Below are 14,326 nucleotides of genomic sequence, written 5' to 3' on the forward strand. Positions count from 1 at the left end.
ATGTGATAAACTATTAACTGCAGAAGTGCCATTAGTTTCCTCGAACATAATATGACTTTCTAACGTAATTGTGAAATTCCCTACATCCATTACGGCTATCGGACACAATTAAGGGCGGGCCTTTTCTAGGTCGGACTAACTCCATGTTGGGTTTAACGACCCAGTGCGTCTACAAGCAGCGATGTGTCACTTGACATAGGAAAGTTAACTTTAAACCTTGGAGTTAAGAGTCATGTGGTATTGGTGAGTCCTCACATCGGTCAAAAGCGATTTAATTGAAACGCCATAAAAGGAGTTTCTGCGCGCACCTGCGATCAGGCGTTATAGCAAGCAGTAGGGCCATTTCAAAGTCACAGGCATTCATTCCAACGATTTCCAAAGTGTATTTTCAACCTGTCTGTCTTATTTATAACGAGATGCTCACATTATGAGCGACAGCAAAAGAAAGGAATGAAAACACGGATAAATACTCTTATTCTATTTAAAATTTTGCTTTACTATGGGAGAGATCTTTTATTTGGAGTGTAGACCATATTCCTCATTTACCTTTGGTAGATCAGAGAGGGTCATGCTACTGCAGTGGAGACTAAATTACATGATTGGTGATATCTGTCGTCTCTAATAAGGGATAAGAACATTCAAAAAGGTCTCTCCAACCCAAAGGGGTAGTCCATTCAGGTTTTATACTAATACCAATCTCCTTTGCTTATTTGAATGCGCTTTATCTCATTTTAAAAACCTCTTTTCTCTATTAGGTAATTTGACGAGCCTGCTGCAAATGGTTTAATTGTAGATCAGATGCGCGTGCACATTTCCACGAGAAGGCAATTTAATGATACACACGTTAATCGGCCAATCGACTCTGAAAGGCTCTAAAATGTTGTACAGTCGTAGTGAAATTAGCTTGTAACAATTATTGTAGACTTCTCTATGTTAGAAAAGAGTTTAAAACGAACAAATCTATTGATATTTCTGATTAAGAGAAAAATGCGATTGATAATTATTTTCAAATGATCATACACCAATTCGGAAAGTCTAGACTAGAACACTTAAACTCTTTGTAATAAGGTACATTTGGATAAAACTTTTATTTTGACATTGTAGAAAACACTTCAATTTTATTTATTTCTGTTATAATACAGGTTATTGCTCTTAGCCTAGGCGTAAACCAACGATTTTTAGTTGGCATCGGCCAACTATCGAGTTGGGTCGGGCTGTTAATTAGTATGGAGATGTAGGTATGAAAGTGCGCACATTACACCGATTTATTATCGGCCGATTCTTCATACAAATTTTAATCGGGCCCAACTATTGGCCAACTAAAAGTCGGTGGTCTGCGCCTAGGCTTAAACAAATGGTCAATTAAATACTATTAATTTATGTTAACTTAACCTGTGTGAATTAAGAAACCGTTATAATTTGGGAAATAATATCGAACTTAGTTTTTTCCTAGACTGTCTTATGTTAGAATAATAATAATGATCTTGTATTTGGAGTTTTTAGAACTCAATGGTAATTAAGTTATTTCAATATTGTCAGATGATTATAAATTTTACGCGTAACAATAAAATGCAGTAATTAACGCTCTGTTTCCATGTCAAGGATTACACAATCTATTAGCAGTAAATAATTATGAGTACACATGTTACGTATAAAAATGTTTTATTAATGATTTGACTTGTGATGTCAATTAAACTTGAGATTGACCAGTTCGAAGTGAGTTATTGCAACGTTTACCTTTTTTTATTGTTTCATGAAATAAAACTTGTGTAAGTAATCCATAATTTCCTAGTTAAATAACCGTTCAAAAAGCCAATTATAAGTTAATAATTAAACAATTTACATCAATTCTACAACAAACATATTCCAGCTCATAGTTTATATTATTTTTGCGAAACTCTTGGTGCCATCACTAGTGGTGGAAAAAGTGGAGTTGTGGAGTTTGTGGAATCTCGAGGAAACTTTTGATGTTTAATCCAGCAGTAAATTTTTATTAGCTGAAATCATGAAGCGACAGTATTATTTCCAGGAATAAACACTGAATTCTTTGTAAAATTTTTTGATAAATACAATAAGTAATTGGTAAGTATTACCGTACTGCTAAAGCAAAACGCCAGTCCCGAAGTGCGTCATGTCATTTTCGTTTACAATCTTTGCTAAAACAGCAGTATTCAGACAGAAACTGGGTCTCCCAGACATTGTGGGATTTGTAACAGGTTCAAATTCGTCATCGCAATTTCGCTGTCTCTAAATTACGTGACGTAGCGAATCGATCAAGACAGTGAATCTGCCACGATTGCTACATTGTCTACAGGCGTAGTTATGTTTAGTAAATACGTCACAATTTTATATGAAGAGAAATAGGAAGGCTTGGCCATGCCACTCCTTGAATGCCGACGCCATTTGCCTGTAACCTACACGGCCTCAGATATTTGAGTAATGGATGTGCAAATAAATACCATTTATAATCTACATGCCATTTTGGATCGAAAAGAATTATATTGCTCTACACTACAAATAACTTTGGAGCTGAAGTGAAAAATTATGAAATATTTGTATGTATAAAGTGTCAAGCGACAATAGCGCCTTGGCCATCATCAAGAGGGGTGACAAAACCCTTCCTAGAATTCCTAACTTCCCTAACCATAATGAAAACGTCATCGTCATAGGAAAGCGCTGGATGCAGGCCGCTACCAACCGGCCAATATGGGAATCATTGGGAGAGGCTTATGTTCAGCAGTGGACGTTCTGTGGCAGAAATCATAATTTGACATTAAGACCAGTCAAAAATACATTACCTTCTTAAATTTTAAAGTCCGTAGCACATTTTTAGTTACTCAGTCTTATGCTCGTTTTCACTATCAAACCCTAATTTTTAAGTGATCCCTATCCTATGGTAATAACTGGAATTTAGTTTTCAGAGGGGTCATTTAAAAATTAGGGGTTGATGGTGTCAAACTCCATACAAAAAGCACCGGTTATCGTTATAGTTACGGTTAAACTTATGTGGTGCAACTCAGCCTTAGAGAAATGGGTTATCTCGGTCAACAAACAAATTATACATTTTAGAAGGCCGTTCAAATGTGTCTACTGCCAATGAGGTCGACAACAGTTCTTCAATGCGTCAATACGTTCACTTACGCATCTACAACTAGTGAGCATTTGTATTTTGTTCTAAACGGGCAAAAGAAAAGTCATAGAAGTCTTCGAAACAGCTGCAGGTTCTCATTGATGGTTGCTACATTTTTCAATGTGAGCGACAAACAAAATAAGGTTCCTCCACCACTATACGACTCGTGTTGGTGGAAAAAAGCTTAAAGCATGTGCCCTGCATTGGGACCATTTAGCATGGGCAATCGGTAAGTACTTAACGGAGTCCTTCTTAGTCTCCAGTCTTGACTTGAATTGTAATAGGAACTTTGATGTTGATGTGAATAGAATCTCAATTTCCTACCTTACACGCTTTTGTAACTGAATTTTATTCTATGTTAGTACAGCTTGTCCTATTTTTGTCATCTTTACGTATCAAACCTCCTTTAAGTAGGTAGCAGAGTCTGACCTGCTTCTATGTCTTTTCGTCCGCAGCCTACAGTATTGTTACTCGAAAGTATAGTAGCCACGGTGAACAGGTTTCGACCTTCGCACGCGCGAATATTTTGCTCCCAGACGGTGTTTTTTTAATTTTTCCGCAAACAATCGTCGAATTAAGCAAATGTTATTTAACTCACTATTTATAAACCCTAACAGCGGTGCGGCTCAGTCACGTCTTTAGCATTTGTGTAATTGGTTGCATCACGAACTATGAACACTGATAATAGTTAAGGTTACTTTGAGCGGAAATTGATTAGACGCCAAGATTAGACGCGAATGATATCTTTAAAGATGATGTTTTTGTGGCGATAATTTAGTTTATTCATCATTAATCAGGATGTCGTGTTTGGTTGAAACAAATAGGAAAAAAAATATTGTCACTATCTTACAAATCAAATTGAAACCATCCGAGTCGAGACATTGCATAGCCTTCATAGATGTTTCCTTAAATAAGTATGACAAAATACGAATCCGATCAAAGTATGCATACTGCATCCACCGATCAACGCGTCCCCTTCAAAATGATAATAGATACGGGCGTTGAACGCGGCATTATCCTCGGAGGGCAACGGGTGATATGATAGCCCAGGGTCCGCTCCGAGGCCGGGAGACTGGTGGTGGCGGCGCGCGCGTCAGTCACCCACCGCGCGTCAACTGTGCTGCGCGCGCGCACCGCAACACCGAACATGGACCGCGAGTCACCGTAACAGCGGGATGCGGCCCTAACCCCGGCGCCGGAGACCACACGGCGCCAACTAAGTGATGTGACAACCTATCTGATTCTATCTGTGTCATCAGTGGAATATATTTGTGAAAGTGCATTGAGCGTGAGTGACTGCCGGCCAGGCCGGCGCCTTGTGACAATGTTGAATTGCACCGATCTGGAATGCATCCTGCACCACCACCATTACTACGCGCATCTCCATCATATACACCATCTCCAAAATGCTCAGGATACAGGTTCGTGTTAAAATGATAGCGGTTTTTATAATTATAACAACCTGTTTGAGAACAATGAAGAAATAAGCGTAGTCAATGAAATGTTTGTTTTAAATTAGCCGGTGAACGTTAATGATAACAAAATGAGAGGAGCGCGACGAGAAGGTCTCGCGGGGATCCTTGATTTAGATTGTGGGAGCTGAGATCTAGTTGGGGTATTTTTTCGCACGTTTTCGATCTTGACCTTTGGTGGGTAATGGAAACAAAAATTTGTCTCGATTGTTAGAAACAATTAGTGCAGTTGAAACACAAGGTTTGTTGCAATAACGAGCAGGTGTTGGTGGCTATCACGCAACGAGCCGGCCTATTCCGAGTGTTTTCACTCTGTTACTCGGTCGGCGGGCTTGAGTCGCCGCGAGTCGACTGGACGAAATATTTGTGCAAACAAATGTCCATCGTTTTCTCTTTCGTCTGACGCTGGGTATTGGATAACAACCAGCGGTAAACCTAGTTTAATTTCTCTCGGTGTGATGTTATCGCACTGAAGAGCACGTGAAAAGAATTGATAAGGAATGATCTTTTGATAACGAACAAATGAAAGATGGAAACGGAATTCTACATTGAAGAATAAATAACAGTACATACAATGATTACTCCATGTAACAAAAATGTAGAATGTACCCGATGTACTTACTTTAATTATTTATGATATGATCGATATGTACACTTGTGGCAATAAGCGTCAATGTCGAGTACCTACAACATTATTTTCAGTTATATTATTGATAATAATAATTTAAACAGTTGAATGAAATATTCGTACTTTGATAGTTTACCAAATAAGTTTTTCATTCGTTTTCATGGCCGCTAACTAAAAAAAAAATTATTGCAATTAGAATAAGCCATTTCGAATTATTGCGAATAGGATCTGAGATCAATTTGCTTATTTCCCTGAAATCATAAGAATCATCAATATTGAAAATTAAATTTAATTACCTTTTCTAAATTGAGACATATTGACAAAGCCAATAACTTATGACGTATGAAAAGAATTAAGAGTTATAAGAAACTAAAAACTTTTTAATCGATATGAAACAGTACAAATATTCAGGATACTTCCTTTAAAATTATTTCAGTTCTAGTTTTCATCCAACTAAGTGGAGTATAATTGAATTGCCTACGGTAGTTACTCAATTCATTTCTTCTGATTCACTAGTTTATAATATAGAACAATGATCAATGCATTCACGCTTGTTCATATCATAACCATCTTCTAGCTTGTTCAATAACAAAAACAAAACTGTGTAAATATGGCTATCTACGTCCTGGACTGGCGTTGGAAGCGAATTCATTTTAAACTCTGTTTACGTAAATTAAATATTATAATAAACCGGAGAATATAAAAAATGCCGTGTCATATCTTTTTTACAATACTTACTTGCATATCTTGAAAGCAATAACAATAGTAAAAAAAAAATTTTGCATTTTCCTACACGTTTACACAAAAAATTCATTGCAAGACAGCATTCATTATGTCAAATAGTTATACTCTTGCTCCTCATGTTGCGTTAAATAGGGATTATTTTCAATAGAGAAATCATTAACTTATTGACCACTAAGGCTGAGTTAAGAGTTTAATGATAACCGGTGTTTTTTGTATGGAGTTTGACAGATTTTTGACGTTTGTCAAAGTTAAAGTAAGATGGCTGAGTTGCACCACCTAACTTTGACCAAAACTTTAACGTTAACCGGTGTTTTTGTATGGAGTTTGACAGATTTTTGACGTTTGTCAATTTTAAAGTAAGATGGTGCAACCCAGCCTAAGAGTACAATGTAAACTATCTAACCAGGTGGTGCCTTGACTTTGAACGTGGTTTAAATAAACATTGTAAATATGCCCTTAACTTGTGGGTAAAACCGATAACGGCATGTTTGTTTCCTCAGGTCAAAAAGCCGATAATAAGGTGTCAATGGCAATTATTATACTATCGATATCTGCATAATGAAGTCCTTGTCCGGATACAATATTTACAGTATAGTATGTTATGTTGGTTCTGGCGTAGTCCATTTTTCAGCTACAAGACGTCTACTGCTGAACATAGGTCTCCCTAAATGTTTTCCAGATTTGAAATATGTTTGAAAATCTAAATTATGCACATGCAAAAGCAGTTGGTTTTTCTGCCTGTTAAGTTTTCATTCCTAAACTTGCCCTAAAGCAATGGAGATATCGGGATAAATATTGCAGTAAATTGGATAGTACCTATAACTGGGCAAAGGACATACCTAACTATGTTGCAAACAAATCTGTAATTGCTGAGGATCCGTATGCGAGTCCATGATTTCTAATACCTGTAAAACTGCGTCTCTTACTAAGGAAGAATACTTAAATCTTCTATAGAGAAAACGTTAGACTAAGGCCCAATTTCTGCTTAGTTTGTCCCATAATTTTATAAGTGACATTCCATTAACATTTGTAATTTATTTCTTCGTAGTTAATAAGTTCAACCAAGTAAACATTGATGTAAAAATAAGGTAAGTAGGTAAGGTCTATTTATATTTAGTTCTGCCTATGGGGATTAGCGATACTCAACTGATGATAGTGAAATGTCATACCCATTATGTTAATGATCAATTTGCTATTCATGTCATATCGGATTAAAAGATTAAAATGCTTAACGAGGGCCAATTCACGTTCAAACTACTTTTTTGCATAAGACTGAGTAGAGCCATAAATAAATATTGAAGGGATATTGAAAAAGGTCATGAAAATATCTAAAGAAAAATAGTAATGAAAACAAAATCAACAAAAACATTCCTTTTAAAAAGTCTACCTACTAAAAGCACGGCAAGAGTACTTTCCTAAGTACTTTTGGGCATGCTCTATCACTCTTACTGCCTATAGACCACGTCTGTTATCTTCATGCTACGAGTATATTCATGTTTCACTCATTCATCATGAAGCATACCAGTGAGCTTACCATGAGTTTAGGAGGTGTGCTCGCTAGCGAGTGCGTCAAAATAATCTATGAAAATTTTAGTTCTTGAAAGTAACCGCTTTACAATCTGTCATGCATTTTATGTAATTAATTATTTTACGCAGTCGCTAGCGAGCATACCTAATGTAAACTCATGGTGAGCTCACTTAAAACATACTACATTATTACAGTTTTAACAAAATTAACTTTGCAATGAAATCCGGACTCTGATGATGTAAATAACCGACCAGACTTAACCAATACCATCTAGTAACCTTTGTGGTTCAAGTGCCAGCAAAAACAGTCGGCAGTAATTTGTTGGTTTTGCACCGCGGCCGTCTGTAGAGTTCAGAGTTCAACGGTGGAACTAAATTAAAAGGATAGTGGGCAAAAATGGAAGGAAAAAACCCGTTATTAATTTCCAAAAAAAATCATTAGTGATTTAGCAGCTTCATCGATTATTAGCTAATGAGTTTACTGCTTACATTGCAGTTAACACTAAAGACACATAGAGTTAGTTATTTGTGATTCAGTAAGTTAATGAGATTTGGCGTTGACTAAGTAGGTACCTATTATCATTTTAAATACCACCGTATTGTTGTCATTCCTTTAGTAATGGACTAGACTTAAGCCTTCAGATTTTAATTACAATCTTTAGGAGTTTTCGAACTTTTACTACAAAGTGAAGTTCTAATCGAAGGCTTGTGAAGGCAGTATTATTATGCCCATTCTCCTTAGTCCTATGAGCTCACCGTGATCTGCTAATTAAATATTGCCTAGTTCACTTTAATGAAACACATTTGTTTATTTTTTATATGTTCTAATAAGATTTTGTAACTAAGTGGATCGATACCATAGTGACCTCCATAAAAACCTGCAAAATTTTGTAGTTCTGTTCGACTAAAAAGAAAATCTGCTGTCTACATCAATGTGAAAGACAACAATCTTTACAATAAATGTACACCAATAAAAAGAAATGGGACTTCGAATCGCCAAAATGTAAAATTTTATATATTTTTTCTTGCATCCATATGATATTTTACACGGCGTTTGTGCATTTAAACGATTTCGGCGATATCATTGGATTTCGGTTCCGTATTCATTACCCGTATTTATAAACGGCCGCATAAATACCTCTTTGTGTCGTTATCCGCGATAACGTTATTTTCTGTTAAGATAATGCCTTTGACACTTCGAGTTTCTTGTACTTGGCGCAAAATTAGCACTTGAGTTTTACATTAATTTAATATTTCTGATAGGGATTATGGAAGAACGACAGATTTAATTATAAATTAAAAATCTTTAAATAAAACGCTAATTGACACACATTGTTTTGTGTTCAGAAATAAACAGGCAAAATTTTAAAACTTGCCGGCATGGAATAAGCTTGCTAAAATTGTATGTAAGACTCGTCAACCTACATTTTTAAACACAAAAACCTAGCCATCAGATTTTATGAAATTAATGAGTTACTATAGTTTTCTTCTGTCCAAAATGTAGATAAAATCTACAAATTTTCTTTACAAATATCTGGAGCGTGAAAGGTGCGTACAGTCACCATGTAACTTACCCAAAAATGTAAAAATGAAATGTCTTACGTAAATTCTAGTCGGTAACTATTCGTATTATAATTAGGTGGTTTCAACTCGGTAACTTAATAGGGTAAAACATACATGGTTTCCAAAATATTTAATTATTTAATATATTAATACCATAAGTATCACAGTGAATAAAGAACCAGGAAACAGGTTAAACATCAAGGCACATGAATCTGTTCTTGTAGTTAAATAGGTGTGATATGGGAACAAAAACAATGATGTAAGTAGATACTGCGAGATATCACACTTACATATTACATAGTAGATCAATATTCGCGTTGAGATGCATCTTTTGCGCTCAGGCAAATATTGGAATTTTCCCTACCACCTGTGTATCGAATTAATACAAACATAAGGCCTTCAAGACACGACTGACACAATGACATCTGTGCATGCTTGCTTCATCGTAGATCTTATCAGCATCCTTCAGTTAGGTTACCAAGGCAAGGCATTTCAACGTCCTCATTTCAAGTTTCAACCTATGACAGTTCATTCCTGGACGTTAAGTCTTCCAAGGAGTTCACAAAGCACGCACCACCTCTCCCGCTTATTTCATTAAGGCCTATTAGCCTTCAAGATCGTTCGTTCGATTTCGGCCCCGAGCACCCACGATCTCCAAGATCGTTAGTTCATTTCAGCCAAATGACGTTCACTGCTGGACAAAGGCCTCTCCTGTATTTCCATAGCGTCCTGCGCTGCCCGCATCTACGAGTAGGTGCTTCCCGCGACCTTCATCAGATAAAAATTAAACTTTAACAGACGTTATTGTTATGTAGATATCATTTGTTTGTAAGGCGGTAACCAAATATTAATTCGTGAGTCAGTTATGCGTGTCAGTAATGAATATTGTGTATTGATATGTCATGTTTTGTGACAGTGATAAGATTACTATGTATGTCTGAACAGTAGATAGTTACTATCTGTAGACTTTGTATGCTGCGAGCGGTTGGTCGTACTTGTATGGATAACAAATGGACCATTGGTAATAATAATAAAATTGTTTGTCCAAGCAAGGCCAAGTGCATTATTTGTATATCGATGTCGTTGAAATTGAACACATAAAAACTTTACAAAGTAAACTAAAACTGGAACGCAAAGAAAAAGGATTTGTTTAAAAATATTCAATGTCTTCAAAAGACAGCTAATTCAAGCTTTTTATTTTTAACAAATAGAAAATATCTAAATTAAAAAAACGTAGTTTTTCCACTACGTTTTGCTTCACAAAGCTAGGTCGGGTCCTTTTGAAGATATAGAAAATTTTCTAATCGACCCTTTTTCGTGTAATTTTAATTGTCAAAGGAAAATCTGAAAAAGTGTTTCGCATGATTATAAGTCGGTGCGTGAAATACAGACTTTTCCGCATTGCTGCGCTCGAAAAAAATTGCACATAATGACTTGAGCAAACATTAGGATCCGGTATGTATATATTTTAAATGTATTTATGGATACTCGAGAAGGCACGCGAGCGAACTAAATATCTTAGGAAGTGGAAATTGTTGCTTGAAATATAAATTACCTTTTTTTATTGTTATTGAGACGTTCTTGTCCAATTTTAAATCTTCTGTCACGGAAAGAATGCTATTTTATTTGCAAGTAAGTACTTTCGATTTCTATTATCTTTTGTCTTGAAGTTTTACTACTTATTCTACAGGGAAACATCCAACCATAATAATTATACGTTACTATTAAGATAAGAAAATAATAAAATTAATTTTTATTCCGTGGAAATGAATTTCTAATCTGTGAAGAGATAAGTGCTAGTTTTGCTTGCTGGAGGACGATGAACATAAAATTACCATTTAATACAGGGTGGCATGGAAAATCAAACTATTGCTTAAATAAAAGCGCTTGTATGATAAAATTTGGGTCATTGCCCTGTATTTCATAACAATATTATCATTTCTTTTTATTCTTATGAGAAACTCCTAGAGACCTCTGACCACCACTAGAAGTTGTATTGTTGCAAAGTCAAACATGACAGGCACAGTTCTCTTCGAAAGACTGTTCTTTAGGCTTTGAGGGATTGTCGACGTTACACATGCCAACACAAAACAGGAATTTTGTTTTCATAGAGGTCACTTAAAAATTAGGGATTGATGGTGAAAACGGGCATCAGAGGCCAATTTATAGTAGGTATACCTATGACACACCTATGACTTGTTCTACGAGTATAACGTCTTTCAAGAAATAGGTGGACTTTTCTTACCACCCGGTATACATTATTCCCTTGAGGGGAAAGCGTCTCAGATTCTCTCTGTCCCCTATAGTTTCATTCGCTTTTCACTTTATCGGCAATTAATATAGCCACCAGCCAATAAAATCGTTTTATGTATGAAAGAGCCATTCAATACATCCAACACATACGAGTAACTATAGTAGCTATTGTATTACCTATTTATCACACAAGAATTAACAAACCTCCGAAGTGTCAGATAGAGATTGCAAGATCACAAAACGTTTTATGAAAGTTTGAGTACAACTAGCATAACTCATAATTAAAAAAAAACCTTATGAATCACTAAAAAAAAGTCGAACTACCTAAGGCGGGAATGGGTAGCACTACCCAATATTGATGAAACAAAACACGACCGCAGCGTATTATAGGTACTTAAAAATTTCGACTAACTAGTCGAAATTTTCAAGTACTCATCCAGTGCTAAGTAGCTCAGATGGAAGAGCAGTCGCCCAGCAAGCGAAAGGTCGCGGGTTCGTTTCGCGCCTTCGTCAGTTCGATTTTTTTAAGTTATTTATAATTACTTTCAGTAGCAATTTTAAAAACTAAAAAATTACGTTATATTTGGACCACTGAAGCGAATCCGATTACCCAAAAAAATGTTGATTGACAATTATATTCAAGTATATTTTTACCAAATAAGGGTAAAGGATTAATGAGTTTGTCATGATGATGTACTTCTAGAAACCTGTTTATAGAACTAGAAATTGAAAAATATATTCTGCACATTTATTTCTCATTCCAAGCACAAGGTTTTGTATCATGGGTTACTTACATATTAATCTTATCCTCCTGTGACAGATACATTGAAGCATTAGCATCGAAAAAGAAACCTAATCAATCAACACAACACTCCATTAATATTACAAAGAAAGTTTCAGAGAAACTATTACAATGTTCTCGAAACGATAGATTTTTTCATCTAAAAAGAAAGCAAGTGGATTTGCATAATTTAAAACTAGAATAACTGCGTTGGATACGAGTTAAGATTAGACCAGATAATGTTCATTATTTTAACTTAATGCTTTTATTTTTCTGTCAAGGTTACTTTGCCAAATGTTTTGCAAAACGTGATAATGATCTACAAATGACTGTATTAGTATCTTTATTTCTTTATCCTTAGCTAAATAGAGTGCTTTGATAAGCTAATGTTTTAAAATGGGCACTTAAAAGTTGTAAAGCTTGATAAAAAGAGTATTGCTATCAGTGAAGTTTATCAAAGTAATTTTGCAATACTTGTTCGATCGTTCACTTTAATCTTAAAGTTATCTAATTCAACAATATCGGCATCTAGACTGAAAAGGTAATGCTCATTTGAACGTGGAAAAGTCTGTGTTTTGGTACAATTAAAGGCAGCTATTTGATCACTAATAGTAAATAAACTTAATTGTAGAGTTGGAGATATTATGTTAATTTTTTTCTGATATCGCTGAACAAATTGTGATTGATGATGACAACATGATTAATTTTGATATAGAGATTTATTGGACCTGATCCGAAAATCTAGGCTACCTACCTAGTACTAAAATAACTTTATGAACGTTCATTCTTTGGTAATAAATAAAGTGTTTGGGAAAGTGTGACGCGCAATTAAGATTTACTTTACAGGCAAAGCCGAAGCAGAATCAAGTATAAAATAGAAGCATAAACTACTCATTATAAATTATTCACTGATTTAACCAAAGAATATACGACACAGAAGAACAGTTACCATATCGGCAATGCATTTCCTGACTGAACCGGTTCGAAGCAGGATGTTGTTTGCTCTACAGATTAGTCTGATTGATCATTTGTTCCTTTCCATTCTCTCGCGTGTCTATTACTTATTAATAATTGTTTTGCGACGATTAAAAAGTTGCTAATTTCAGTTTTGTTAACCACCGTGCAGTAGTATTGAAATAACCATCATTATCCATTATTTTGTCCTTTGTGAGCAATCAACTATAATTTTCAACGTTTCCTTACCAATAGTACTCATATTTATACCACCTTCGACTGTACATTTAACAAATTGAGTTGAGACTGCAAAGGCATAATAAATAAAGCGAGCAAATAACAATTAAATATCTTTTTATAATAATAAAATGACAGGTATTCTCTCTTAATATGCTCTATGTTCGAAAAAAACAGAAACGCTGTTAGGTACAGCACTCTTTGAAATTCATATCAATAAATTAATTCCATTCCGTTTTGTTTTTAGGTAATAAATAATCCATAATTGAGTAATTACATGTTTTAGGATATCAGCAATTTAAAACCATTTACACAAACTACACTAACAACCAAATTGCTCATAGTAGAGTGTATGTATGTACTAGTATGTATATTTTTATGTATTACAAGTGGCATTGGATTGAAAACGAGGAAACAATTCGCAAAAATGTACGGATTTGTTCGGAATGCGCCTGCTCAAATGTAGAACACTTGACTTTCAATAAAACGCATACACATTGCAGCCGTTCTTAATTAACAAGAAATAAAGAACAAATTGGCTTGACACACCACTTTCATATCACGATTATTTTTATTCCATCTTAAAGACAGGGTGAACGGATTTAACATTAACATTAAATAGTCACGTACTTGTAATGGATATTATTAGGTACTTTATTGCGCAACTAAAGTGTTAAACGATTTGGTATTACTTTTCAATGTTAAATTAAAAAAAGTTCCGACAGCAAATTGAAAAGAGCGCTACTTTTTATGTGATAGAAATGAGGAACCAATTAAAAAAAGTAACTCTCTAAGTGTAATTGGTACAATTGATTTATTGGGGTAAACACGGATTCGAGTAACGATGAGTTTAATAAGGTGTACTCACTTAATAGTTATGTTACAGTCAAAACTCATAATCAGTCAAAAGTGGTTACGCCTGATTTAAAATTTTACCAATAACAACTTAGGTAGGTACAACAGTTATTCGTCAGGTAAAAGATAAGTAGATCATTAATTTATTCGGACGGTTAAATAAAATGTTTTGCACTCAAAAG

General features: G+C 35.0%; 1 protein-coding gene across 2 annotated transcripts in view; it reads left to right on the forward strand.

The window, feature by feature from the left end:
• The first annotated feature begins 4,240 nt into the window (after positions 1 to 4,240).
• The window catches only part of LOC135073978 (uncharacterized), a 287,319-nt gene continuing 277,233 nt past the window's right edge, over positions 4,241 to 14,326 (forward strand). For both annotated transcript variants that reach the window (XM_063968258.1, XM_063968259.1), the window contains exon 1: positions 4,241 to 4,551. In XM_063968258.1, coding sequence (XP_063824328.1) covers positions 4,455 to 4,551 — 97 coding nt within the window. In that variant the 5' untranslated portion in view covers positions 4,241 to 4,454. The remainder of the gene's footprint in view (positions 4,552 to 14,326) is intronic.

The sequence above is a fragment of the Ostrinia nubilalis genome, chromosome 8 (genome assembly GCF_963855985.1).
Source record: "Ostrinia nubilalis chromosome 8, ilOstNubi1.1, whole genome shotgun sequence".
Classification (NCBI taxonomy): Eukaryota; Metazoa; Arthropoda; class Insecta; order Lepidoptera; family Crambidae; genus Ostrinia; species Ostrinia nubilalis.